The sequence below is a fragment of the Semicossyphus pulcher genome, unplaced genomic scaffold (genome assembly GCF_022749685.1).
Source record: "Semicossyphus pulcher isolate SPU_LCO1_2020_fin unplaced genomic scaffold, fSemPul1.0.p SCAF_1, whole genome shotgun sequence".
Taxonomy (NCBI): Eukaryota; Metazoa; Chordata; class Actinopteri; order Labriformes; family Labridae; genus Semicossyphus; species Semicossyphus pulcher.
The window spans coordinates 1,859,150-1,884,880 of record NW_027211603.1 but is presented as its reverse complement, the minus strand read 5'-3'; the positions used below and the strand labels follow the sequence as shown (position 1 = coordinate 1,884,880).

Here is a 25,731-nt window from a genome sequence, read left to right as displayed (position 1 = left end):
AAAGGAAATATAGAGCGTGAGTGACGTGCAGCAACTTGGCGGAGGGCCAGAGTCAAACCCAGGACTAACTAAACTAAACCAGCCCCCCTACTATATTAAACTTGTCTTACATTTTTAAAGATTACAGACGTTCCTTATGTATTGATTTAATTCTCTTCTTAAACTAAATCACATATTTACCCACTCTTTAGCTCGATAGCGTTGCCTTAAAGCTAAAACAAGGCTGTTTTCAGTCTGGAATTTGTTGAGAAAAACAAAAATATAGACCATCACCGGCCTTATCCTTTATATTTAAATAAGATACAACCAATTTTTAGAGGTTGCATTCTTCAAATACCCCTTTAACTGATGACATCGTAATACAAAATACAAAACAACGTCTCCATAAGAGCCTGGATTGATTTCGTTCATGTGACCTGTAAACGCACGTTACTTCTGCGCCGCAGTTCTGGTCCGTCAAACAGCGCAAGCCCCCGCCCACAGGAAGCGTGTCTGATCCGCAGCGCTGGCCCGAGCAGCTGGATTCGCGAGATCACAAGATCACGCGAGAATCATGAAATCACTCAATAACATCAATGTTAATCAGAGCAACACACAAACAACAGTTCAGTTTGCACCTCCGAGGTTGATTATCTGCTCATTTGTTATCATGTCTGTACCGATCTGAACATGAACAACCGGATGCTGTATGCTGTTTTCGTGTGTGACTTGAGTTTGGAATAATCTTGGAACGCACGCTTGAAGCGGCCTCCGTCAAAAAAATACCTGACACGTATCTCTAGCGAGGAAAGCGGAGAGAAGCTTCTGGGATGCGCCGGAGACGGACCGCGGCGCGTGCTGTAGAATAACTATCACTGACTTGAATGGGCGTGAACGACTCCGGAGGTGGCGGCGCACACCGAACGCGCCAGAGACGGATCCTGTGGAATTTGAGGGTAAGATTTAACTTTGCTTTGTCGTCTTAATTTGTGCAGAATCCCCACTAGCGCTTTTATTTTGGCACTAACTCGTATATGAATTAAAGCATCCTTCCCCTTCATATGTTGGATCTTGTGTTGAACTTCAGTCTGGACTCCTGCAGCTGCTGCTATCTCCTCTGCAGATCTGACCCCTCTGACCTGCCGTATTGCGATCCTTCCACTCGACCCGGCTGAACTCAGTGCTGGTATGTGAGTATGTGAGAAGCGTCTGAGGCTCAAATTAACCCTTCAAAAACACAGTGTTACTACCAGGGGTTTTAGTGAGAGACAGAAGAAACTGTTGTGAATACTTCCGTGTAAATATGACCCGCTAACTACCACTTTGCACATGCACAGCTCTGCAGTCACGTTAGTAATAATTAATATGCATGGTCCATGACGAATGAATGCCGTGCAGTAAAAAGTACATTATTTCCCTCTGAGATGGAGAAGAGTAGAAGTAGAAAGTGGGATTAAAAGTAGACTCAAGAAAAGGGGAAGTACTTCAAATAAGTACACAAATAAAGTACACATGTTCAGTCTCGCTCTTGTATTCGTCCTTTCCTCACTCTCTGTGACTTCCGTGTCGTTCACATCGAGGACAAACGTGCTGCGAGCTTCACTCCCCGTTAGGATGAATGATGGAGGAGGCAGCGGCTGGCAGAGAGGTGGATGCACTCACTCCACAGTGCGGACAGTGATTGATGAGGCACTGAGACGATGTCACAACTCGAATGACCGGGTCACACAGGCTTTGTTTACACTGAAGCTTAATTCAGTCTCAAATCTGAGGCTGAATTTAGTTCCAGGACAGCAGGTATGGTACCTGTCGGCTGGCTTTTGTTGGCTCAAGGAGCAGAGGCCCTTCACTTTCATTGTGAAAATTATGCTGAAAGTTTTGAGTGTCACTTACATCAGGTCACATAACTCATATTTCTCTCATGCTTTATGTGCCTGTTTTTGTTTCATTTGGTGTCGGAATAACCAGAAAAATGAGTTCTGAACTGAAAACATTCACATGAAAACTCAAGTCAGAAAAAGTTCTTGGAAACATGACGTAAACATATAATCTAACACATCTTCTGTGTAGCGTTCCTGCTGTTTCCACATTACAGCTTAGAGTGAACAAAGTGGGAACTTTCAAACTCAGGGAATGGGACCATCTAAGGAGCACAAGAACGCAGGGAAAGACCTGATGCATTTTTAAAGCCACTCTGTAAAAAACTTTAAAAATTCAGCATGTTGGGGTTTAGCTCAGTGGATGGAGCAGATGCCCAATATACAGAGGCCACAGTCCTTAACGCAGCTGCAGGCTCGACTCCTGCCCTCGGCCCTCTGCTGCATGTCATCCTCCACTCTCTCCTTCCCATATCTCCTGTCTCTCTTCAGATAAAGAGAGTCCTATCAATAAAAGACTGAAAAAAAATCTTTAGAAGTTGGAACCTTATAGAAAAGAAGGTCAGTACACATAAATATATATTTTAATAACTTTATTTGACAAAAAAAGTGCATACGTATAGAAACATGTGCTCTAGAATAAGTACATTTAATAAGATAAGTATGGCATACCAGTAGACTCAGTTTTCCATATTGTTCACAGTGTTCAATCAGACATCAGGTGTTGTGGTTATGTGCATATCGTACTGCTCCATCTGATCCATCTGTTGTCTTCACTGTAATGTAAATGTATGCAAAACAAAGCAGGTGAAAGCAGACAGAGCGGGGACACTCTAACTGGCCTGACACCAACATGTACAGTTGCCTGTACATGAACCAAGCATTAAAAAACTTCCTGTTACTACGACATAACTCATAATAATGATTGATGAAGGAAGGAAAATGCAGTCTCCACACATGAAACCAAGCCCTTCTTTATAAAGCAAGAAAAAACAGGGACACTCTTTCTTTTTGTCAGAGACATGTGACGTTACAGTTACTGCATTAAACTGGTTTAAATCATATCCATCAGTTCAATCTCAGTCAGTCAATCTCAAACAAAGTTAGTCACGGAGTTCCACAGGGTTCGATGCTTGGACCGATTCTTTTCACCTCCTTTGTTTGGGCTTCATGTTTTCCCTGTCTGTTTCGTGCCTCTCTGTGTTTCCCCCTCCTTTTTGGTTTTCTCCCTCTGTGTGTGTGTGCAGGGGCGTGGCTGGCTCTACTCCACAGACAACGAGACACACCTGGAAAGATTTCTCATCATCACCTGCTCTATATATACCCGGTCATGACTCCACTCCTGTGACAGATAATTCCGTCTCATCGGTAGTGCATTCGCTTCTACTCTTTAGTGATTTTTGGATGTTTCTTGCTGTTGTTGCTACGGCTCTAGATTTTTGTGTTTACTGTGAGTATACTCACCTGTGTTTCTCCTCGTGCTCAGAAACCTCCAATGTGCCTTGCTGCTGTGCTGTTTCTTGTGCCTCCGGAGCTCCAGTTCTCTATGCGTTTTTGGTGTGCGATCTACTCACCTGGACGTCTCCCGTGCCTGCAACTCTCCAGCCAGCCAGCCCGTCTCCTGCCTCTTCCGCCAGTATTGAATTGTATTAAATAAACTTTGTTATCGTATGCGCTCTCTGTCTTGTCTCTGCTTTGGGGTCCAACACAAAGACGTAACACTACGGTCATATTGTCCATACATTTTTGATTGTTATGCAGATGATACTCCGATGATAAACCAATCAGTTAATATTACTCAAAGCATGCCTTTAGAATCTGGGAGTTTTATTTGATCGGGGTAAGTCCCTCAACTCCCACATAAAACACATTTCGGGGACAGCCTTTTTTCACCTTCACAACAACAAAAATCAGACACATCCTGTCTCAAAACAATGCAGAAAAACTAGTGCATGCATTTGTTACCGCTAGGCTAGATTACTGCAATTTCAGGCTGCCCTGTAAATGATATTGACTAGACTTGCTGGGGCTGCAAGGTGGTGCAGTATTTAGTACTGCTGCCTCACGGCTACTAAGATTGAATCATGGTTCAGACGCAGGGGGCCTTCCTGTGTGGAGTTTGCATGCCTTGTGACTGACTGGCAACCTGTCCAGGGAGTAACCCCATCCCTCGCCAGCCTCCCCCGCAACCCTGAACAGGATACCAGGTATATATAACGGATGGATAGACTTGATCTGATGCAGAGTTCCAAGAGATAACTTTTGGGGCTACATAAATAGAGAAAGTAGAAACGAGTAAACTCTTTATTCAGTCGACATGATTGAAAAATTCTGAAAATAAGAAGCAGGTTGCACATTTCGTGCAGTGCACCTCTGTGTACGTGTTACTTACTTGTATCTATTACACAGTGCAAACCAAACAGGCCTCAGGCTTTGCGGTTTCAGAGGGCGAGGCAGCTGCAGAAGTGCCAGCTGCTGAGCTCCACCCTGATCTGCTCTTTCATCTCAACAGGTTGTGTTTGTGATGACACCTAAAATCATGACACTTCTTTTGTAAGAGGATGATTCATGAGCATTTAGTGTTTGAATGATATTCCAGTGTGATAACTTTGAACTGGTTTGACAGATTTCATTAGTGAAGCTTTCTGTCGGTTGCCTGTATGGTCCAATCAAAAGAGACACACGCACATTTGTTCTGTGCTGCTGGAGTTAATGTCACCTCCGATGCAAAAAGAAACTTGTGAGCTGAGAGAAGTTCAGGTCTGCAGCAGGTGGACGGTTTCTTCACTCTGCTGTAAAGATGGAAATGAGTTAAAGTTCCTGAGGCTTTTCACTGCAGGCTAACACCGCTTCAGTCCTCATCCTGGCTCTAAATAATCATCATATTCAGCTCTTTTATTTCATCTGAACTAATTAAAGTGATGAAATCAGGAGCAATATCCTCTTTTTTTAAATGTTCCAGGCGATGTGAAGCTTTTGGCTAAAGGAAATTAGTGTTAAAAAGGCTGATGATGAAAAGGTAGAGAGGGAGGCGGTAACACAGCTGGCAGGGTTCAGTGAGCGGAGGACGGCTGCAGGAGAGGCCAAATAAATACAAACCATGAATGTGGGATTAATATGAGAATGGTCAGGCGACTTACGATTATTTTCATCATCTATTCATCTGTCTTATTGAATCCCGTTGTATCCGTTAAGTTGTCAGCTTGGTTTATAAAATCCTCGTCCTCTGTCGCGTTTTGTCCGGCCAACAGTTTGTTAGTGTTTCCATCATGTTTTAACTCCAATTCAATTCAGTGGGACATTTTGTACCTTGCACTTTGTTTGGCATTCATATTTTATTGTTACTTTGTACATAAAAAGACGTATGATGTGATTATATATGACGCAGTATAAGGGCCAAATTAAAGAAAAAAACACCTTAGATTACATAGATAGACTCGGATAACACGAGAATACATATCTAATTTTATGAGGATAAAGTCGTAATAATAGGCTATTGTTAGCTTATAGAGCAGGTGTCTCCAACCTTATTTCATCTGAGAGCTACTACTAAAAAACCAAAGTGGCCAAAAGCTGCTTGCATTCCTGGCTGTAACCGCTGGTTGGCGCCACATGTTGATTCTTTTGTCGACTGAAGCGTTGTTACCACACACGGAGCACACACACTTGTCATTCACATTTGTGAATAAAGACTTGCTTTCCCACTCCCCGTGGAAACACTATGTTTTCTGCTTTCTCTTGGCGTGGTCACCTTCACTGTCCATCATAAATCTGGCTAAACAGGCTAACAGCAGCGAACTCCTCACGTTAGCTCAACTAGCGTACAGCATAACTGACCCGGCCTGTCGCTGCAGGTTGCTGCAACATTGCAGTGATTGGTTCAGTTCAGATGTTGACAAACTCATCAGGAGCATCACTGTTATTTATTGACAGCTGATTTTGTATTGGAGGGGGCGGGGCATCTGTGTATTTGATTGAATTGAAGTGGGAAGAGGCTTTCAAGGTGCATTTATTGTCGTCAGGAGTCTGTGAACCTCTGTGAAGCTACTAAAATCCAGGCCGTGAGCTATTGGGAGCTACGTGTTGGAGACCCCTGCTACAGACTAATCCAGTGACCAATTTGTGTGTAGTGCCATTACTGCAGAGACAACTCAGTTTCTGCTGCTGCCTGCTGACTGTGACGGCAGCATAGAGAGACGTGAGACAGGTGCCTCCAGTAACTGATGAAGGGACCATAAGCAGGCCATCTTAACATTATTTAGATTTTACGTATTATTTAGATTTACAACAACAGCTCATTACACACAGCGATTAAGTGCTGTGTAATATACCGTTATTCTACTAGCTAGTTAGCTTTCAATTAAACGTTTTTTTCTATTCATATGCTAATGCAGCTTTATTATGCTAGCGAGCTTTAGAGTCGGGCTGAAAGATTTTCAAAAAATATCTAATTGTGATTATTTTTACTTATATTGCGATATCGATATGATTTGCGATATTAAAGGGAATGATAATTTTTACTTCATTCTCATTTTCATTGAAAAATTCAGATGTTGTAGGGAGATGCCATCGCAGTAATGGTGGCTTGTCAACTACCGGTAATTCCCCTGATTAGCGTTTATGTTATTATGAAGGGGAATATCCGAAAATCTAACTTAACTTCTCTTAATGTCTTTATTTAATAATTATAACAGCATGGAAAAACTTTTTACCACAGTTCAGGTTTCTTCAATTTTGCAAACATGTCTGCAGCTTTTTGATTTCTCAGCCCTGATTTGCAGTGGCCTTTGACAAGTAGTGTTTTTATATGAAATTATTTTACTTACAACTGATTATCTCTACACTGTTGTGATACTACTCTTCTTAAAACATCTGAGTAGGCTACTTATTCCATCTTTGTTGGTATCTTCCCCTGTTGATCCTTCCCGGATCTCAGCCTCCAGGGAGGGCAGCTCAGCTCTCCACAGCGCCGCCCTCCCTCTCTCTCAGCCCGGCTTCTTTTCCTCCAAACGGCGCTCACAGCAGCGACCTGACAGCCGCCGAGCAGCCGCGCTTCTCCCGCTGTTCAACACCTCGCTCCGCTGGCTGCTTACTGGGTTTAATTTCACTATTTTGTTGTACATAAACATCCACTTACCGAGGAGGATTTTGTTCGATTTGTGAGTTTTTATTTTTCGGTGAATGGATGGAGTCTTCCCCGCAGGATTCGGCGAGCGACCCGGGCAGGAGCAGCTCCAAGCCCGCCACGCCGGTCACGGAGACGACGGCTAAGGTGGAGACTCTGCCGCGCGGAGAGCACCTGACCCCGGCCAGGAGAGACAGCAGCTCCGGCAAAGGTAAGACTCTTTCTGCTGGTTTTAGATGATATCTTTTAAATGTTTCCTGGCAGGCAGCCGGTGAATATGTCAGCTGTCAGGCTGCAGCAGAAACTTCAAACGGCTTGTGGAGCAGTTTGTCTGCTGAGGCTCAGACAGACATGGCTCGGATTTTCTCTAACATTTCACACTCATGATGCACTCATTCATTGTGTGACTTCTTTACACAGCAGTTTAGACTCTATCATTTAAACCTTTCACCCTTAATTAGCCTAATCAATGGAGTGACTGTTCTAACTAACTGTTAAGGGTGGTAGAGGTTTCAATTTGAACAATTTGACACAGATGCCTCCAGACTGAAGTGGTTTTCGAGGTCTATTAGTTCAGTGAAGGTGATTCTTAACGCTGCAGCACACCGTGATGTTGTGTTCTTACATCTTTGTGTAAAACTGTTTGGTTTTATCCCTGTTTCAATATGACATTACCCCCAAACACAAAGCTAAGTTTTCCCAGTTTCGTCTGGATGAATTGACCATTCAGCAGAGCCAGAGCTGAAACTACTCAATGGAATGAGGATGCAATGAGTTTTCATAATCTTATGATGTTTTATGTCATAGTTAAAGCAAAAATGACAATCGTTCAGTGCTTCCAGCTTTCGAACGTGAGGATTTGAGGCTTTTCTTTCACATATTTGAGCAAACTGACTCTAAATATGGTCACAAAGTTATAAAGGATGGACTTGAATTCCCCTTTTTTTCCCCGGGTATACTTCATGAGAGTGTAACAAAGTCTCCAGGAAGGCAGGTGGTGTAGTAAAAACAGGTTTAAATGTCCCCTGGGTTGGCGATTGATGGATGTTTCCAACAAATACACAGACCCAGGAGACCAGCGTTAGTCTTGTGAGGGCAAAGGTCATAATTGAATGAATTTATCTGAACATAACACAGGTACAATGGTTTAAAACTTCCTTTTTTATAGTTTCCTTGTAGTAGTCTTATCCAGATATCCAGCATCAGTGTGTGAATGTGTGTGTGAATTGGTGAATGTTGGTGAGTAAAGCGCTTTGAGTGGACGGAGGACTAAAACGGTGCTTTTTGCTGCCGTCCATTTATCATTTTAAGACGATATTTTTGCAACTTTTGGTGTTTCAAAACATTCAGCTCTGGGAAACTGTGATGGGCATTTTTCACTTGTCTTGTCTTTTCTCAGACTAAACAATAACACGATTCACTCCAAAAACAATTGGCATATGAATGAATAGTGGAAATAGTTGACAGTTGCGGCCCTACCCTGCTAGATGTTTGTTAGGAAACAGCCGCACACACAAAGCTAATTAAGTGCAGTGAACTTCCCTGTGTCCTGTGCATGCAGCTCTCCGGTCTGACGCCAGATTTTCCTGCAGCTCTCTGTTGGTATGCAGACTGAAGAGAGAGAGAGAGAGAGAGGGAGGGAGGCGGTCAGATCGAGCTTCATTGAGTTTCTCAGAGCGGAGTCTTTGTTACGTAACAGCTGTTCAAGGAGAAGGAGAGAGAAAAAAAATTCCCAGTGAGTGTTTAAAGTGTGACGTAAAGGAGAGGGGAAGTTTCTGAGACGCTCAGTTAAAGCAGAGAGCCACGAACTATTTAATTAAGTTTCCAAATAAATGTGGGGAATTTAAAGTAACGTTAAGTTCAGTCTGAAGTGTAGATAACAGGAGCAGGAAGTGGAAATACTCAACTCAAAAGTTCCTAAATTTTGTACCTAAGTATGATACTTGAGCAACAAGCCAGCAGTTCATGAAATAGAAATAAAATTATTTCCCTCTTTATTTTGTTAGTCAGCAACATAGGTGATTGGAGTTTATTTTGTGCCTGCAACATGTTAAGTAACAACCTGTTCTCAAGGTAGTTAATACAAACTTTTATATTAGGGCTGCAACTAACAACTATTCTGATAGTTGACTAGTCATTGATTATTCAAACGATTAATCGACTAATCAGATAATGACTTTCACAATGACTTAAGTGCTCTTATTTAGCTAGCAACAACACAAGTCCAACGTGCCTTCTCTTCAGATGCTCCACGTTACCGACGTGCTCCCGTGATGAACAAGCTCTGAGGCTGAAATGCTCCCAGACTTTACACCTTTTAGGACGTGATGGTGTTGCATCGCCTGTCGCTATTTTGCTGTTTTGTTTCCCTGTCGCTTCCCGTTGCTGTTTTGCGTGAACAACTCTCAGCAGAGATAGTAAGGATGTGAGATGGCTCACCCCTCAGCAAACTCAGCTCCGGAAAACCAGGTTATGTCCGCGCACAGCAAGAAAAACACGGCAACTAAATATCGATAATTAAATTTGTTGCCAACAAATTTTGTCATCGAATTTTGATGATGATGTCGACTAATCGTTGCACCCCTAAATTATAACAAACCAAACAGTGAACACTGACAAGAATATCGCATGTTTTTCATGCCAGTCTGCACAAATGTCGAACGTGTATTTCAGTTGGAAGTACATTCATGTCCCTCAACACGAGAAGTCTCCCGGGGTGGTGGTCAGGGTTTATGGATGCATCAGATTAAGGACTTTCATCGAGGAGACCCTGTGCAAGACCAAAGGTCAAAGTTGAATCATTTTACCTGACAAAAGTTTCATTACGTTTTTAGTTTGATTTAACTTCTTAATTTAAAGTTTCCTTGATTAACCTTAATTTTACCAAACAGCTGCAGCTTAATAAACTTAATGTGAGGTGGGATGGTTAGCTTGTCCAACTGCAGTAAAATATATTTACTCTTAAGGACTGGGTCTCCTTCCACTCTGAGGTCAAAGGTCAGACTTTAAAGATGGTCTAAGGAGATTGAGGCTAAAGTTCTGCATCAGTCTGTCTAAGTTGTTAAGAGTTTTCAAATAAACGGTTGTTAGGTCTTTATTGTATCTGTTACTCATTCAGTCTGTTTTAAACTCGGTGCCGACAAATGTGGAACGATGTTTGAGCGCTGCTCGGACGGAGACGGGTTGATTTGTAGCTGAGATGACGAGGAGTCGCAGAAGTTACCGCTGGAGCATAGCATCGGGCCGGAAAGGGGGCGAAGATTAGCGTGTCTACACAGGCTTTGTGTTCCCATCAATGCCGATCGGAGCCGAGGCGATAATTATCCAGGACGACCGCAGAGTCGTCTGACCGGGTCTGAATGCTGATTGCAACCTTTAACTCTAAGCAAGTGGGAAAGTGGCTTCAGCGAGTGACAGTCTTGTTATTTCTGACTGCACTTGAAGGCAGCGTGCCTGTTATGTAACAGGTGACGGGTGAAAGGGCTCAGTGGCAGAGCAGGCAGACAGCCCTGAAACAGACCTGTGAACAGCTTTCAGGTTAACGTGGCTAACTAACCTGCTGACCCACATTCCTGCTGTCAGCGCTCGACTGACAAAGACTTTCTCCTGGATCCAAAAATAACATCTGTCATTTGTTTGAGAGGCTTTTGATTCATGATGAGGTGATAATGTCACAATGTGTCTGTAAACATGATCCATTAGCTGTTACTGTCACACATTTTCTCACTTTTCTTTGTCTTTATTTACAGAAAAGGTATGAAGCTTCGTATGAACATGTAAAAACAGAGGAAACTTTTTTAAACACAATGTTCAAACTGTCCCAGACGTCCACACATTTGATTGTGCAGAAATAACAACTCATATTTATTCCAAATGTGTCCTCACGTCTGAAAGTGATCAAACATGTCCTCACATTCTAAATAGACCTCCCTCTAAAATTCTTATTGGCCCACAAAAAGACCACACACACACACACACACACACACACACACACACACACACAGCTCGTGTGAACTCTGCATCAGGTCTGCAGACCGTGTCTTCTGTTTCTGCTCTCTTCATCTCTGCAGTGTTTCTCTCCTCCTCTCTGTTGATGTTGTTGCGTCTTCACTTGTCATTTCTTCTTCTTCTCCTCCTCGGGGATGAGTCGGGCGTCTCAGCCCCTCGAGGTTTCTCTGTCTCGCCTACACAGCTCGTCTCCCTCTTTCTTCTTCTTCCTCTTCCAGCTGGTTTTTAGCTTCATTACAAACAATAAATCTGAACCTCCATCTTCTGCTGTCTCATCCTGGAGATCCTCTCGTCTGCTGTTTGTGGATAATGAAGGTGAATCAAAGGCACCCAGTCAGACTTTGTGTTGTTATGGTGAATATAACCTCCTGCCGTGCGTCAGGTTAAAGCTGACTGACGCTGAACTCTCAGACACAGAGAGGGGCAGAAGACCAAGGAGAAAAATCAGACAGATATCAAGTCCATCATTTAGTTCTTTCAATCATTAGACGATTAAAGCAGTTCTCCAGTAATGAATCGTTACATGTCTATAAAATGTAGGTACTTTTAAAGGATTTTGTTGAAACAATAAAAGACAGAGAGTTATTAATGTAAATAAAGCAGTGAAACAGCGGTGTTGTTTCACGCCTACACCTCCGTACAACCCCGCAGGAAGTGACAGGGTTTAGTTTTTAAAGGCCGAAGTCGACTGTGTGTGTCTGTCTGCTCCGCCCTCCGTCACACCTGGAGCTCTGATACAGCAACGACACAGTGGACTGTTCTCATTCACTGGACGACACATGAATACGTTTTGTGACGTCCCTTTCACGTCTCATAAAGATGCAGAAGAAGATAGTGTCAGAGAGACAGGCAGAGAGCCGAGCAGAGAGACAGTCAGAGAGACAGGCAGAGAGCAGAGCAGAGAGACAGACAGACAGACAGACAGACAGAGAGCAGAGCAGACAGACAGACAGACAGACAGACAGGCAGAGAGCAGAGCAGAGAGACAGCCATGTTTTCATGCAGTCCCGACCTGCAGACTGTCGGCTGAGCCCCAGCGATGGACGTCCTGCTCTTTAAGCCTTTCATTACTGTCAACAGTCTCTCAGATGAGCTGCTCTGTCTTTACATAATATCCCAAAGGAAGTGAATCTTGGCGTTCTGGCCAATCAAAGCTGCTCTGAACCCCGCCAGGTCAAAGGTCACATGTTGTAGTCACACGTGCACCTGTCTGTGTTTACTCAAGCCTCACCTTAAACGGCTGCAGCTCAGCTCTGACCTCCGATCACTTCTTATGAACAGCCTCATTCACAGAAGTTGACTGTGACTGTGTGACCCAGTTTGAAGTGTTTCACAAACTGGGCGACGATGTGCTCGCTTTGTGGCTCGTGTGAAGTTATTTTGGCCGCAGGTCCCCGGTGGCTCCGAGGCTTGGATGCTGGAGGAGGTTCGGTGTGTTTCAGGCTGGATGTGACTCCACAGGCAGCAGCTCCGTGTTTTCATGACAGCCTCCACTAACAGGATTTAATTATCTGATTTGGGATGTGTTTTACTTCACTCGGGTTAGAGTCTCTGAGGACGTCGGGTTCGGGGGGCTCAGAAGCAGCTGCTGTGCTGCAGGAAAGAAAAGCTGCAGAAAGGCTGCAAGGTTTACGAAGTACAACAATGTGTCTCTTTAACTTCACTGTCCGGGACACTTTTATTTATCAAGTCAATGTGAAGAAAGTTATGCTCCTCTATGGATCGACTTAGAACCTTCTGTCTCATTAAGCAAAACTCTGTCACATCTGGTCCTAAAGCTGAAAATGACACTTTCCTGGTTTCCAACAAAAACAACTGTTTGTATCTTTTAATCGTCCGTAGAAAAAGTTCAAAGTTCAGAAGATCCCTGATGATGACTGAAACACACCTGGTAGCAGCTCTGTCAGGATGCACAGCAAGCCTTTGAGCTAAATGCTAACATCAGGATGCTAACATAGCACTTTGATGAAAAGGGCATCAGACATTTGGAAAAAGTTAAATGTGGATTGAAGCACCGACTTTTATTTTGAAAGGGGCGGGTTAGCACTTCCACGAGCACATCTTTTATGTTCTCTACGTTTTGTTGATAATATTGTAAAAAGGTTTATTGTGTTTCGGCTTTTGTTTCACTTTTATTGGTCGCCTGTGATGTGTTTCCATGTGAATGTTTCAGATGTCTGCTGGAGTTGAGCGGGTTCAGTGAGCGCTGCTGGAGGTTTGAGACTCGCTGCTAATTAAAACCTCCGACAGAGAAACAGAGAGGAGCTGCTTTAACTCGCAGAGAATCAAACTCAAGTTCTGCTAATCACACAACACAGACATACAGCCCTCCAGAATGAGAGGAACTCAAAGATACACAACCCTTTATAATGACTTGTATAACGCTCAAGTCGTGGATGAGGTCCATTATCTCATGAAGACCGTGTGATGCAGGAGACGCCTCAAAAAACACAGTAAGGGCAATTTAGGCTGCTTTCACACCTGAAGTCCGTTTGTTTGGTCCGAATCAAAGACTAAATTGTCTCAAAGTTGCATTTTGCCTCGAGTTTGGTTTGTGTTCACACGGCAGCTTTTACCAGCGGACCAAAAGTTCTGATGCACAAGGAAACTGCTCTCTGATTGGTCAGAAATTCCATATGGGTAAACTCCCTGACGTAAACAAAGAGAGAGAGCACACTGATCAGTCACACTCAACATGATCGAGGACTTTAATGTTTTGATGTCTGAGTTTTTTACTTTTAACCGACACTGTTCCACAGACTGCTCAGCTCCACAGATCGATCAGTTCCATCTCCTTTAGTTTTTCTCCGAACAGTTTGACCACCTCCGTGTTCTCATGCGTTTCCACAAGTGTTTGTGAAATTGTTTGGTCGCCCATATTTCCATTTCCTCGTCGCTACCCCACGTCTGTCCAGTGTTCAGTTCAATCGGACCAAACAAGGCTGGTGTGAACCCGCCCTGAGAGTCACCAGTGAACCCAACGAGCATGTCTTTGGACTGTGGGAGGAAGCCGGAGTACCCGGAGGGAACCCACGCATGCACGGGGGAGAACATGCAGACTCCACACAGAAAGGTCCCCTACGACAAACTGGGGAATCGAACCAGCAACCTTCTAGCTGTGATGTGGCAGGGGTAACTACTGCACCACCATGCAACCCAGATTCTTTACATAACCACTGCTGGCTGATGGAAAACACGTCACTAACTGGGCGCTGCAGACACCCAGTCTGTAATAATACTATATACTGCAAAAGCAAAGGTCTTCATCAGTGGGCCGTAGGCTCAGTCACATTGTGTTTCCTCATTCAGAGATAGAGAGAGACTCAGCAGACATTTATTTACATGAAGATCTTCAAGATTATTACTTTAAGTAAACTAACAAGTACGTTGTGTGCTACATCACTTATCTAGACTTAATGTAACGTTGCCTACGTACTCAGCCAGCATACTTTGAATCCCAAACCTGTTTGTCTCTAACTAACCATGAGAGTTTGATGCCTAAACAAACTCTGACTGTGTTGCATAATTAACCACATGTTTCGTGAGTTTCTCTATTACAAATGTGGAAGTATGACGACTTGTTGCCTGCCATCAGTAACATGACTCAGGAGTTGTTGTGAGTAAAAGCACGCACCAAAAGTGTTAAGGTTTTACCACTGAAGGTAACTCGCTCTAAAATAGAATAAGAATACTTCCTTTAAAGAATGTTTATAAAAACTTTGTATTTTAGAAGAACAGCCGAGATGACTCAACAGTAACAGGGTCATACACACAGAAGGTTTTTGGTTGAACTTTTAGAGAAACTAACACATCTGCTCTCTCCTCCTCGTCCTCTCACTCGGTCAGAGCTGTACTTGTACTTCAGGTTATTTACCAAACACCTCCTCCTCCTCCCTCACGACTCATACACGAGGTGAATTACTCTGCTCGAACGATAATTACCCAGAGTGCCTCTTGCTCTGGTCTGCAGCCAGCTGTTAATTAGCGTGTCGACGGCTCCTTTGTGCAGCCGCAGGTCTGTTGGGCCGAACACGCCTCGTTGCTCACTGATAGAGACAGAAGATCGCTGTCATGGAAATTTCATTATCTTTGTCAGAACTCGATCCGGCTGCAGGATCAGAAAACAGCCACAGACACGGCTTGATCCTCAGGTGGAGTCGTTGTTAAGGAGCTTGATCATTTCCTTTGATACAGTCCTCTAAAGGTTGCTTTATTGGCCCTAATATGTTCTTGAATTTACTTCCAGACAGAGTTACAGGATCTGGAAAATCCTTAGACGAGTCCTCCTGAAGGTTTGTTGCCTGTTTCTGCCCCTGCTGTCCTTCCTCCTCCTTTCCTCCTGGACAGGTGGCCGACCGGACCACAAATATCAATTAGAGCTTAAAGAGAGGCAACTCCTGGTCTCTGCTCAGAGAGTCCAGATGGTGAGGAGCTGAGAGTCAGAGCAGACGAGGAAACTCGTCTCACTGTGGTTAAGATAATGACGGGACTGCAGTTATCATTAACATGTCCTCTCCCATCATGGCCTTGTGCCCTATACAATCATAACAAACTTGAGAGTGTATATTCATATACAAACATTTGAAAGTAATAAACTTGAAGATCTTCATGTAAACAAATGTCTGTTAAGTCTCCATCATCGAATGAGGTAACCCAATGGTGTCTGAGCCTATGGCCCACTGATGAAAGCCTTTGCATTTGCAGTTTATAGTGTTATCACAGACTGGGTGTCTGTGGCGACATTGGTGGAAAAAATCACAAGCGGCGCCCAGTTAGTGACGCGTTTCCCATCAGCCAGCAGTGGTTGGTCTGCCAGAGAGGGTAGGCGGAGCTAAGCGGCTGCTTTTCCGCTCTCTGCAAGTGTTGCGAGTAAACAGTAATCTACTATGGCTGAACAAACAAAGAAAAGATGGATGACTACAGATACAACTTCAACAAGAAGTGAAAATCCAAAGAAGAAGAAACAAACTCGACGCTCAGATGAAGCAAACAGTCTGAAAAGGAAAGCGACCGTCAGCCAGGAAAATCAAGAGTTACAGCCGGAGCCGACCGTGGAAGTGTGCTCCCACAATAACGTTTACCACCAAGGAGAACAAAACTGAAATCTTTGAGACTGAATCTTTATCTTCAAATCCACTAAGAAACATTTGATAAATAAATCAAGTATATTTAAGTTGAGCACTAGCTAATGTTAGCCTACTAGAGTGAGCATAAGCAAACAAATCAATTTAGCTAACCAGCTAACGTTAGCAGTGGCAGGCCTGTTTTTCACTGTTTGCATCAAAGTGAGATTGTATTGGATAGACAATGCCACCAAGTTATTCAAACATCTCCAAGCACAGAATATACAATATAACTGGTATATAATTGGTTGCTGCACCAGATCCACTCAGGTTTCATTAACTGTTGAATCCAGAGCTGAAATCAGCATGGATCCATGGCTCGTTGTCATTGTCGTGTTCGGAACACACGGGCCAGCCTCCTCTCCCCTCTCGCCCATGACCCTGTCACTGGTTCACCTGTTTTCCTTCCTTGGTCCTCTTTTGGTAGCTCCTGACCTCTGCAGACGGGAACACCCCACGAGAGCTGCAGTGTTGGAGATGCTCTGACCCAGTCGTCGAGCCGTCACAATCTGGCCCTTGTCAAAGTCGCTCACAGCCTTACACTTGCCCATTTTTCCTGCTTCCAACATCAACAACGAGGCACTGACAGGCACCATTGTAACGAGATAGTCAATGTTATTCACTTCACCTGTCAGTGGTCATAAGGCTGATCGTTGTATCAACTGTTCAGAAGCAGAGGAGCTGAAAAACGGTCTCTGTCTCTTTAAAAACCTCTGACTGACTCCTGCTTCACTGAAAATGTGAGGATCTGTCACAGTCTATATTTGCTTCTGCAGAGAAAAGGCCGCTTCACGCTGACACACAGGACCCTCTTTTGATTTATAACACATACCCGGCCAAGTCCCTTACCCAAACCTTCCCCTCATCCTAACCTCGTCCTAAAATCACTGAACGAAAATCACAAAGAAAAGTTCAAATAAAATCACAATTATTTAGGTTCTCTTACAAACCAGCAGCTTATTGGAAACTCGTCTCGTCTTCTCGGGATTCAAAAGGCTCAAAGATTTAATCTCAGCGCTCGCTCTTTATTTATGAAGTGAGATGTGATTGTAAGTGTGTTCCTCCTGTGTGACTACAGATAGTACGAGCCCGCCGAGGAGAAGCTGCGTGATCATCTTTCACGGCTTCAGATACCATCAGAGTTCAGCCTTTAATGATAAAATGATGAGGTCGATCCGTCTGAGTGACGGGCGAGCGACAGCTTAAAGAATCTGCAGGGATCAGAAACACATCAGTCTGTTCGTCTGAAACTTTTCCGAGCCATCCTGAGACATGGCAGCCTCGTGAATGTTCTTAACGTGGTACCGTTTATGGTCAGTGCTCTTACTCAATGAGTAGCATCACATAATTTATATTTGAGCTGCTCGCTTTTCTTGGGTAAATGTTTGGCTTTGTTTTACGCTTCAAATAAACCTACTGAGTCTGGCTGCACGATGATGGAAAAAAGTGACGTTACGACAACTTTTTGTTCTGCGATTTTAAAAGATACAGGAAATTATACCAGATAAATGCAGCGTGTTTTTCTGTTCATATAAACAATTAACAATCATTGGACTTATAAGTCCATTTAAGTTATTATTAACGGTGCTCAAATGTATGTTTAATTAGTGTGATCAGACCAGTGACACGAACTTTTTGAAACGAAAGCTCACCGTCTCCTACTTCCTGTTTGCACACACAACTGTGTGTGCACTGCAGTTGAAGTCATGAAAAACATTCTGTGGCACGTCCGCTTTGAACGGTCCATTTATGTAGCCACAGCGTTAACGGGCACCGGGGCGAGGGGCCGCTGATAACAGGAATACTCTCACTGAAAAGCCACCTTGCGTTACGGAGCGTCTGCCCTCGTCATCCCGCCGACATGATCTGAGATGGCAGCAGCGTCGCATGTTTGTTTTCAGTTTACAGGCAGGTGACACAGAGACTCTGCAGCGCAGCGGTCAGTTCACTCTGTGTTCTGATGAAGAGCTGCACTCATGTGATGAGTCATAAATGAGAAACTGGCAAGTTGGGGCGCTGGTTTAGCTCGGTTGGTAGAGGAGGCGCCCCATGTACAGAGGCTGCAGTCCGTGACACACTGATCGCAGGTTCGACTCCAGGTCTGCCAATCATTTGGTGCATGTCATCCCCTACTCTCTGCTCCCGACATTTCCTGTCTATCTTCAGCTCTCCTATATCATAAAGGCAAAAGCCAAAAAAAAAAAGAAACTGGCGAGTTTTTGTTTTGCACCGAACACTATTGCACCTCCGGTGATGTGATTATTGCACATGCGCACATCGTAATTGCGATTGTTGAATGATTTATCACGCAGCCCTACTATTGACTCAAAAATATTCTAACTGTTGACATCCTGGTTCAGATGTAAATATCTCCAAACATATTATGATACGTTTCCATTTCATTTGGTACAAACATTTATGGTTCCAAGACGATGAATCTCAACGACTTTGTTTGACGTTTTTTTGTCTATTGGGAGCTATGGGAGGGATTACAATTATCCTTGGTTCACACGTTCATGTTTCCCTCACAATCAAATCTAATAACTTTGGTGATAATCTGACTCTTAATTTCATCTAAAGCGCCATCACCAGGTCAACATTTTAATGTGTCCAGTTTCTGGCTCATATGAAATATACCTGCAGAACTCATGAGATTCCCATCAGTCTCATTTGTACTTTGTTTTTACTACTAGCAAGCAAATATTAGCAAGCTACTAGCTAAAATAAGATGTAACACATTACACCTGCTACACATTAGCATGTTAGCATTGTTGCTGTAATATTAGCAGTACAGTATTGTTTAGCTTAGCAGGCTAAGTCTTGTTTGTTACAGTTTCCTTTGGAGCTCTTTCTAACGGCAGGATAACACATACTGTAGATGCAGTGGTTACGTTAATATTATCCTGATTGCCATGTGTGTGTGCGTGTACGTGCGTGTGTGTGTGTGTGTTCAGGTGAAGCTTCCCTGCAGGATTAAAGTGAACCATCATTTAACTGCTGTGAATCCTGATCAGCCTCGCTCAGCATGCTGAAGTCATGTCAGCCGCTGCCTTTGATGTCACTACGTGTTTTCCAGCGTCGGTGAAGGTGCAGTGGGTGTGGGGCTCGATTTGCATACAAAGCTATTCTTGACTCCTCTTTGTTCTTGCACACAGAGTGGAAGGAGTAATTGTCTTCATTGTCAGAAGTGTTTGTGCAGTCGGTTCAGTGCAGATTCGGCGCGATGGCGGCAGAAATGTAGAATAATAAACACCTTGTTGCTGCAGAAGGTCTTCTGTCCGATCATCGCAGTGAAACCAGCAGTGAACAGTCTGCTGAGGCTGCGCTGAGTGACGGGTAATAATCTGAAGAAGAATCAGTCACAGTGCTGCTCTTCATCCTGTTCACACTCTACCAGCAGTCTCATTTCCATTATAGTGGAATAAGTGCACTGTAGTGGGCCTTTCTGTGTGGAGTCTGCATGTTCTCCCCGTGCATGCGTGGGTTCCCTCCAGGTACTCCGGCTTCCTCCCACAGTCCAAAGACATGCTCGTTAGCTTCATCGGTGACTCTCAGGGCGGGTTCACACCAGCCTTGTTTGGTCCGATTGAACTGAACACTGGACAGACGTGGGGTAGCGACGAGGAAATGGAAATATGTAGGTGTGGCCCGTAGGTGTGAGTGTGAGCGTGAAAGGTTGACTGGTGATCAGTCCAGATGAAACCTCGCCTCTCACCCAATGACAGCTGGGACAGGCTCCAGCCCCCCCATGGATGGATGACTAAATTGTCGTGTGTAGTCTCTGAGGACTCTGAAACTAAAAGATAAATGAAAGAAGTTCCACACATGATGCAAAGATGTTTCTATGTGTGTGCGTGCATGTGTGTGTGTGTGTGTGTGTGTGTTATATGTGCAGAGGCAGACCCGCTTGTCCTTCAGTTTATCATCTGTAGTATTGAAGAAAAGTACAGGAGCAGCGTCATCAAGACGACAAACTGCTGTCATGTCTGTATCTGGCTGCTGTTAACACACGCGCGCACACACACACACACACACACACACACACACACACACACACACACACTTCTGTGTTTTTGGTGTGTTACAAGGCGTCCATTTGCGCCATAACAATCAGAGCATTGTAACTTACAGTCCCTCAAATACTGGCTCCTACATTTCCCATAATGCAGCTGGATAAATCTTTCATAGCTTTTCCTGATGCCTTGTAAACTGTAAATTCCACCAGTCTGTCTTTCCATTCGATTAATTTGTTTCCTAGCTCGGGTAGACCTCACTGACATCACTGTGACATCACCGTGGTATTGTGCAGAAGACTCTGAAGCATGTGCCGTGTGGAGTTGGTGAAATGGCCCTTTAAATTCATAATGAACTGCTTTGAGCTCTGAATGCGTCAGGAGTGAGTGACTGAGACAGCAGCTCATCACACACGTTTAGAACATGCAGATTGAGCTAAATGAAAGCTACTTTCTGTAAACTAAACGCACCTTTAAAAACCTGTTCGATCATCAGGCTGTTTCCTCGCTCATGAAGAGTTCACATTCTGAAGCCGCATGGTGACGTGTTGTAAATCCACTGGAGCAGAAACTGAACCTCTGCAGCATCGTCTCATCTCACACTGGACTGCAGAGACTTCCACACTCTGACAGCCAGCAGCTCTTTGAAATGCAAAACCGAAGCACTCAGCTGAGATCAAAGCAGGTGTTTCCTGTCAGCCGGATCTGATCTGGTGTCAGTCTGCAGCTCGGCCTGCTGCTGCAGTCTTCAGGCCTCAGGATGCTCGTGACGTCTCCTCTGCAGACTTTACTGAGACGTCATCACACTCCGACACTGTGGCACGATAGGAAGCTCAAAAACTGAAGAATATGTGGATTCCTGTGGATAATTATGATAGTTTAAAGAAACCACCCTGGGTACCTCTTGTGCCAGTTTATGTTAGATTGTAGACTGTAAGATAGCGAGTAATACAAGTTACATTTACACAGCATTTTAAGATCCACACTGGCTGCGGAGGACGGGAAATGTTTTAACGATTGTCCGACTCGTCTCATCCCAGCTCTGAAAATAATGACGCTCTATCACAGCTCGTCTCTTACAAAGACTCCAGGTAGCGTCTGTTTCGAGGCACCGTTTAGCTCATATATCAAATTACTTCAAGGTATTTTTTGTGTCTGTTTAAAGGTCTGTTTTCTTCCTTAACATGTAGTTTTATCTGGATCAAGGTAGTGTTACAACAAATGCAGAGTTTATTCTTATCTTGAAAGGTGATTTTGGCTGAATGAGCAGCTCCTTGGATGTGAGGGTGGGGTTGTGGGGTGAGAGTTTCCAGAATTACCAGAGTCAGGGGCTGACCAGGGTGGCAGAGGTTGAGGTCGTGGAGCTGGGCGCTGGAGGTATGGAGATCGGGACACAAGGAGAGACAGGGTACATAACATCCAACTTAATTTCAAAAGTTCTGTTCACCACGCAGGGAAGACGGACGATTGGTGAAGAGTAGACTGAGGCCATGTCTACACGTACACAGGTATTTTTCAAAACGTATCTTCTTCTCTGCGTCTCTGCGGGCATCAGATCCTGCTTTTTTCTCCTCTCACTTTTGAGTGACTTCAGTTACTTTTTAATCAGTTTCAGATTTTAGATACGTATAGAGTGTAAATTGTCAGTGTTTGGAGGGCCAGGCCTCACCTGGCCCTCGCTCTGATCTGAGGCCTTTTCTGACACGACAATGTGACAGAAACAGTGATGCTTCTAGCCTTGCTAAGAGGGCTTTTTACATGTTTGTACATATATGTACACTTACTCGTATTGAGGAGCAGAGGCGTCGGGATGCACTACTTCTGGCAATAGATTTTTCAGACTTGGCCGCGATTCTTCTTTTTCTTCTTTGTATGACCGAGTTATATTGCCACCTGTTGGTGTGGCATTGTCCTGACAGCGTTTCTGTTGTGTTTTTGTGTTTTTGTTTGGACGAGGATTTTTTATAACCGTGCTGGTGTGGACGGAGGTATTTTGGAAACGAAGGAGGGAAAAACTCTTCTGAAAAATACTCGAGAACATGAAGACATGGCCTTAATTTAAAACATTCTTCATAACACACGGAGAAGACCGACGATGGTGAAGAGTGGAAGACTGAGCCTGATCTTGCAGAGTGTGTAGGTGGCTTGATTGTAGATGAGTGGCAGGTGTGCAGGCTTGATTGGCAGCAAGGTGTGTGGATCCATGCCCAGCTCTTGATGAACACACACACACACACACACACACACACACACACACACACACACACACGGGGTAAAACTCTACACACCTTTTTTAGATTTAATCTTCTGAAAATGCTTTTTAATTTTATTTTTACCCTTCATAGTTTTAGTCAATAAAAAGTCATCACATTTTAGTCGACACATTTTCTCTCTTTAAACTAATTCAATCAGCCTAACAGGTTCAGTGTGCTGTTTTCATCCGTCCTTACGTTCATTGTTTCCTGACGATGTTCTGCACAGGTAACACAGATCCTCAGCGGAGGTTAGATGTGTTTATGGAAACTTCTGGAACACACTGTTACAGATGTTACACTGTAAAGCCACAGAATGAAGCCGTGCCGTTACATCAGCACATGCTGCACATTCCTCCCTTTCCTTATTTACAGCAGCAGTGTTTTGGTATTTACCGTGAAGACTTTTATATTTTCATCATCACTTCTCATTAAAACAGTCTGACTGAAGCAGACAGCCGACGAAACACGCATGTCGTCAGACTTTTTATTATCAACGATCTATTTGAGCTCGTCAACGTCTCGTCTTCATCATGAAAAAAGGTCGTTGATGAACACTTATCGTGATAATTTTCGTTAACGAAACACAGCCACAGTCTCCTGGTTTTAAATCTTCTACGTTCCCCTACCGCCACCCCGGACACACCATATCAGTCTTTCTCCTACATCACCTCCCTCCACCTCAGGTTAGAGCATCTAATAGGTTTATGAAGATGTCTGTTCTGTAAAATATAGTGCATTATTCTTTGTAGGTATGAAACACTGAAGGACAGAAGTCTCACATTGGCTTTATTTTTGAGTTACAAATGGATCTGAGAGCAGAGTGAGGGGACTCTCGAGTTAAACATATTAGACTTGTGAGTCCTGGAGCGTCTCAGCGGTGACTTTGCTCAGGTGCGGCGCTCACCTTGATCACTTTCAGGATGTTCAGGAAGGGCAACAAGGAGGCGGCGGCCATCTTCTTCTCTGAAAGTGGGACGATGTTTGAGCAGCTGGTGATCGATGGGGAACTATCTCCCATCTTTCTTACCTGCAGGTCGGCGTCAGCTGGTATTCTTAGACCGCCCTGACACACACACACACACACACACACACACACACACACGCAGCGTTGTCTTGGTATGATAATCTCTCTGAACGAGGTCGTCGTGTCTTTTCGCTGTGAAACGTGTCAGCGCGGATCAACTCGCGACGGTGTATTTTGTCTCCTGTAACTTTGAGCAAAGTTACCCAAAGTTGAAGTGAAAGTGATTTTTTCTTCATCTCTCTCGTTCGCCCTCAGGAGCTCAGCAGCTCCTCACAATATTGATTCATTTCTGTTTCCCTGACGAGATATTTTAGGGAGAAAACCCGACATGCAGACTCGCTAAGTGATTGATAGCACAAAGTGAAAACAAGCCATGTCGCTCGTTTTCAAAGGACAGCCGGGAAGTTTGTCCTCAGGTGACAGACGTCTGTATGTAGAGTGGAATGAACTTCACATAATGAGTTTCTGTGCCCCACGCTGAGTCTTAAAGGCACGACTCGGTTCTTTGGAAGACACACCGGGATGACTTTAAATGTCTCAAACAGTTTGAAGGTGACATTAGACTATTGCAGCTCAATGGCGTCAATTAGTAGCTGAAGTGGCAGCTAACCCTCTGCAACAGAAGTGTTTTAGTTTATTGAACTCTTTCAGGATTATCTTCAACTGCTTCATCTCCCTATAATCTGTACAACCTAAATGTCATGAGTCAGGGCTGAACCCAGGTGCAGACAGACAAGCGGGTAGGGTGTAAAATAAAGTGCTTTATTTAGGAGAGCTGGCAGGGCGGCAGTGATGGAGGGTGGCTGGAGTTTGGGCTGGGGAGCGAGGACGTATCCAGGCAGGGGGGCGAAATGGAGATCATGGAGACAGTAAAGTCAGTAAAGATGTTCTGATGGTTCTAAAGATGATCTCTCCAGATGTTCCTGTGCTGTGAGCGATGTTCAGAGTGATTTTATTTCCCCCGATCTGCTCGGAATAAACATGTTCATTATAAACGATCAGATATCCTCATCTCCAGTTCTTCCTGCCCGTCGTCCGCCATGTTTGTTTACTCTAAAGTCTCGTTTGGCCGCGAGAGATTTAGTGAGATTTCCAGCCGTGAGAGTCTGAGACTCTGGCTGTTGGTGATGAATCTGTGAGTGTGCTGTTTGGGTCGTATCGTTGCTCTCCACACTACGGGAACAAAACTGTTCAATCTGTCAGTATCTTTCGTCATGTGTGGCTCTCTCACATTTTACAATCTGTTAAGATTTTAAACATCTTTCAGTGCAGGTCAGCCTTAAGGCAGAGACTGACAGTCTGTGCAGGGCTCTTGTAGGAGGTGGTGATTGCTTGCTGGCAGGCAGGTGTGTTTGCTGACACAGGGCAGGTGTGCAGAGAGTGAAAGAGAGGGCAAGGGGGAAGGGGAGAACCCAAACACACCAAGCACTCCTCACTTGTACTGTGTGTGAAAATAACAACTTATGTCCCCAGACTTCACCTCTCCTCCGTAAACTAAATACGATTTTTATGGAAAAAGAAAATATCAAATTTTTTTTGTTATGGGAAGAAAAGTCATCCCCAAAAGAGGAACAAGGAACTTTTCAATCTTTAAAAAAGGGGGGAAAAGTTTTTAATTTTGGAGCAAGGGAATTTAAAGAATGCACGTTGGAACCGATGAAAATGGAAGCTTGTTTGTTGGGATGCGAGCAGGGAAAGCTTTATGGAGCAGGGAAGCTTTTTATAAACGGACGAAGGAAGAAAGAGACGAGAATAAACGTTTAAAATTCATTATTTGGGTAAAATAAAGGAAAACATGACAGTAGATCTACGTGTTGACAGAGAAAACATCAACACCTCAGTAATGACACTTATGCATTAGGGATGCACGATATTGGATTTTTTGCCGATATCAGATAAGTTGATATTTTTCAACCCTTTTTGCCGATTTCGATACCGATATATGAGGCGCACGTTTTTTTCCACCTAATTGCAGAGAACATCAAGTCTCCTGTAGTGGAATTGATATCATGTCTACTCTTATTGTAGTTGCCAAAATCTGCTGTACCGCAGACATCTTGCACCCTTCTTCACGCTTGACAGAAGAGGCGTTGTACAAAGATCACGTGTCTGATCACTCACGTTTCTCAGCGCGCCTGAATGCAGCATCCCCCCTGAAACACGGCAGTGAGGGAGACATGCCCGGACGTGTTTACTGCATCAGTGATCGCCGACTGACTCTTTTTATCGAGTGTGCGTCCATGAATATGTAAGTTAGTTTTGCACTGATGTTTATGTTACTCTCTCTGTTAGCGTCGGCTTTGACTGCGAGTGTATGTTCGACGTGT

The 25,731-nt window shown here is 44.0% G+C and overlaps 1 protein-coding gene across 1 annotated transcript in view; it reads left to right on the top strand.

The window, feature by feature from the left end:
• Window positions 1–7,041: 7,041 nt before the first annotated feature.
• Window positions 7,042–25,731, top strand: part of LOC138599864 (nuclear receptor ROR-alpha A-like) — an 89,515-nt gene continuing 70,825 nt past the window's right edge. Inside the window, exon 1 of the mRNA XM_069671657.1 lies at window positions 7,042–7,192. Coding sequence (XP_069527758.1) covers window positions 7,042–7,192 — 151 coding nt within the window. The remainder of the gene's footprint in view (window positions 7,193–25,731) is intronic.